Source organism: Mus caroli, chromosome 17 (assembly GCF_900094665.2).
Source record: "Mus caroli chromosome 17, CAROLI_EIJ_v1.1, whole genome shotgun sequence".
In the NCBI taxonomy this organism is placed as follows: domain Eukaryota; kingdom Metazoa; phylum Chordata; class Mammalia; order Rodentia; family Muridae; genus Mus; species Mus caroli.
Window position 1 is genome coordinate 42,903,499 of NC_034586.1, and position 3,993 is coordinate 42,907,491.

The following is a 3,993-nucleotide window of genomic DNA, read 5'->3' on the forward strand; positions in this document are numbered from 1 at the left end:
ATATACAACTTCATTTCAAAATTGAATCTTATCCACGTGTGTGTCACTATAGGCCATGTGTGTGGTCATGCTCTGGCTATCCTGGAACTCACTCTGTCCCAGACTAGCTTTGAACTCGGCAATCTGCCTGCCTTGGCCTCCAGAGTGCTGGGATAAAAGGCGTGCACTGCCAGTACTGCCAGGCTCCTTAAACTTCCTCTCGAACACTCTTCTTCACTAGGAAACCCTCAGAATTGCTGGGATGGCGGTGCAGACCTACAGCCACAGCAGTCAGAAGGTAGAGGGAATAGGATCACTGCAAGTTCATGGCCAGCTTGGTCTGCCTATCAAGCTCTTCTCAAAAACAAAAACCAAGCCAGGTGTGGTGGCTCATGCCTTTAATCCCAGCACTTGGGAGGCAGAGGCAGGCAGATTTCTGAGTTCGAGGCCAGCCTGGTCTACAAAGGGAGCTCCAGGACAGCCAGGGCTACACAGAGAAACCCTGTCTTGAAAAACAAAAACAAAACAAAACAAAACAAAAAAAACCAAACCCAGAAAACATTCATGATTTATTCAAGCTTAAACTTTCACTTAAGTATTTACATTATTTTTACATTATTTTAGAGAATGATTCCATATAAGTAGTTTAAAATCCAACCAAAAATATCTTTACAACTCAGTTTAGAACTACCCGTGATAGTGAATTTAAAGATCATTCACAAATTCACAGTTGTGAAATAGAATACAATGTGATTACACAGCAAAGGAAATACAGACATGTTGGTTTAAAGATGCAGTAATGAGATAGGTATAGGGCAGAGTACCTGGGAGAAGAAAAAGTCCAAACACCATAGAGAAGATGGGTCAGACGAGCACGCAGAGGAAACCTTGCCACCCTTCAGTGACTACTGCATCCCTCCAGAGCTGCCATGTCTGCTGCCAGCATCCTAACCATGGCAAGTGAGCAACACTTTCCCACTCTGTATGTTCCCGTGGGTGACCATGACCTGATCCCGCTGAATACACGCACACCTCCCTCTCTGACCCTAAGCTCTCTTTAGCACCCATCCTCCCTGCCACCTCCTGACAGAGTAACTCCTTTATGCTTATCACTGTGTAAACATTCTAACTCAACATAACTAAACTCAAGCACAGCTTCTTTCTCAAAGGGTCCCTCTCCCAATGCCTTGTCTTTAATAAAAGCTTACAATGTACCTAACATTAACTTTATTCTTTCATTTTCTACTGTGTAGTCAGCCAACAGAGCCCACTTCAAAATAGTTTCCTGTATCACTTCAACTCCCCCTGCTTTACCCACATCTTCTCACTTAAACTACCTTAACTTTTTTTGAAAAATTATCTGTGGAGCTAGAAAGATGGCTCCCACCTGGGAGCACTGGCTGCTCTTCCAGAGGACCCTGGTTCCATTCCCAGCACGCACATGGCACCTCATACCTGTCTGTAACTCCAGTCCCAGGGCTTCTGACACACATGCAAGCAATACACCAATGAATATAAAATAAAAAAATTTAAAAATATATAACATTTTAGAGGTCAGGGGGAAGCACACACACGGAGGTCAATGAAGAGTGTGTGGGAGTCGGGGCTTCGCTTTCACCGCGCAGGGATTGCGCTCAGGCCAGCAGCAGGCAGTAAGTGCCTTTACTGGTGTGAGGGTTTGAATGAGAATGGCCCCAGAAGCTCATATATTTGAACACATGGTCCCCAGTTAGTACAAGCTTTGGTGTTTAGGAACAATTAGGAGGTGTGTTCCTGGGGATGTGATTTGAGGTCCAAAAGCCCATGCCCATGACATTTCTTGTTAGGTCTCTCTTCCTTGTGGCTGTTGTCAGGCATGTAAGCTCTCAGCTACTTCTCCTGCACCATGACTGCCTGACTGCTGCCTTGCTCCTCATGATGGTCATGGACTCACCCTCTGACACTATCAGCCCAATGATCTCTTTCTTTTGTAAGTTGCCTTAGTCATGGTACCTGCATAGCAATAGAATGGACACCCACAGAACCGTATCACAGGTCCAACCTCCCCAGCCTCTTCCCACTTGGCTTGAAGGTGTGCCAGAGGACAAGCACTTGCTAGTGCACTGGAGGCCCTGGGTTTGTCTCCAGTGCAAAACACAATAAACGCCTCACATCCATGGTAGCACAAGCCTGTTATCCTTGTGATTCCAATAGCTAGGGGAGAAGGTTAAAGAATTTGAGGACAGCCTAGACAACACAGAAAGGAGGGAGGGGAAGCTTTGATTGGGATGTAAAGGAAACAGATTAATACAAAGAAAAGACCCCTCTCTCGAGAGGAAAAGTTAAGTTAGTCACCTCTCTGCTCCTAAGGCCTCCATTTTAAAAGACTGTTCTGGTGCTGGAGAAATGCCTCAGCAGTTAAGAGCTGCTCTTCCAGAGGACCCAGGTTCAATTCCTCACAGGTACATGGCAGCTCACAACTATCAATAACCATCAGTAATGCTAAGTGCATGGGATCCAATACCCTCTTTGGGCCTCCTCCCGCACTGTACGCCTGTGGTCCAAAGATATATACACAGACAAAACACATACAAATAAATAAAAAATGAAAAGACATATACACAGACACAAAACATAAAATAAAGAATGAAATGCTCATTCTGCTTAGTGTTAAAGAAATCAAGAAACTAAATGACATGAAGCAATCATTCAGTCTTCTATCTTCCATTGATAACACTAAACTGCCCCAGCCTTATATCTGAAGAGATATTAACTATCATAAACATTTTACAGTTTCTTATCATGCAAATACCCAGAAAGATAAGAGTTTTGTATCATTTCATGATACATACAGCAGTGATTTAAGTTTCCTTGCAATCATTCTAAAAGGAATCAGCTTAGCCATGAAAAGCAGGTTCCAAAAGCAGGAAGCAGAAGTAATAGGATGCTGTACAAGTACCTTTCTGAACAGTCTCTTCTACTGTAGGGCCTCGGGGCAGCCCTTCAATGTAAGTGCTTGGCAGCAACTCTGCTGAGATAGGCTGACCTTGTAACTTTTGAAGTCTTTCTTGTACAGCACTGGTCAAATCTATATAAGCCTCATCGATGCTGGCACGTTCAATCACAGCAAAATGAGACATTATCTCCATCACTTCAACACTAGCTTCCCGGTACCTAAGTATAAGGATCACACATGTAGGCAATAAGTGGATACAAGCTTGTGGCTGTCAACCCCATGTTCTTTCCATAATGAACAAGAATATCCATAAGCAAGTGGCAAGTGGCTTAAAAGAGATGCAACAATTACACAACCGAAGGGAACAATGGATAGGTAGAAAAGCAACAGAGACAAGGAAGAGAGCACATCCCAGCAAAGCCTGTTCATGCCATGACTAGCATCATATTAAGGTTAACAAAGCACACAGCCCCTGAACATCACCTTTGGACAAGGACCTCTCTAAAAAAAGAAAGAGATGCCTAGCATTCTGCAGCAGTCTCTGTTCGCTTATCCCTTTCCTAGTTATACACAACTGAACAAGTTTTTGCTTCAGAGTCTATCTTCAAACAGCTACAATTTACAGAGAACAGGACACTCATCAGACCAGATCTTTCTAATGACAGCAACTCTCACTACAAATTGACTGACTATGGACTTCAATTTCAGTTACTAGTGTTTGAGTGATATAAGCCAATCACTCTGAATATACTATCATTCAAACTACAAAGACAAGTGCCTAGAATTTGGTGATACATCTGGGGAGACGGGCTACCTTCTTTAGAGGAATATGTCATCATAGATCTACTTAAAACATGGGATAGTCTTTTGTCAACTTGACACAAGCTAGGGTCATCTGGGAAGAGAAAATGTCAAACAAGAAAATGCCTTCGCCGGGCGTGGTGGCGCACGCCTTTAGTCCCAGCACTCGGGAGGCAGAGGCAGGAGGATTTCTGAGTTCGAGGCCAGCCTGGTCTACAAAGTGAGTTCCAGGACAGCCAGGGCTATACAGAGAAACCCTGTCTCGAAAAACCAAAAAA

General features: G+C 43.8%; 1 protein-coding gene across 2 annotated transcripts in view; it reads right to left on the minus strand.

Annotated features, from left to right (window-relative positions):
• Polh (DNA polymerase eta) overlaps positions 1–3,993 on the minus strand; it is a 32,757-nt gene that overhangs the window by 21,538 nt on the left and 7,226 nt on the right. The window contains exon 4 of one of the 2 annotated variants that reach the window (XM_021186486.2): positions 2,918–3,132. The exons of the other annotated variant lie outside the window; for it this stretch is intronic. Coding sequence (XP_021042145.1) covers positions 2,918–3,132 — 215 coding nt within the window. The remainder of the gene's footprint in view (positions 1–2,917; positions 3,133–3,993) is intronic. 2 annotated transcript variants of the gene reach the window in all.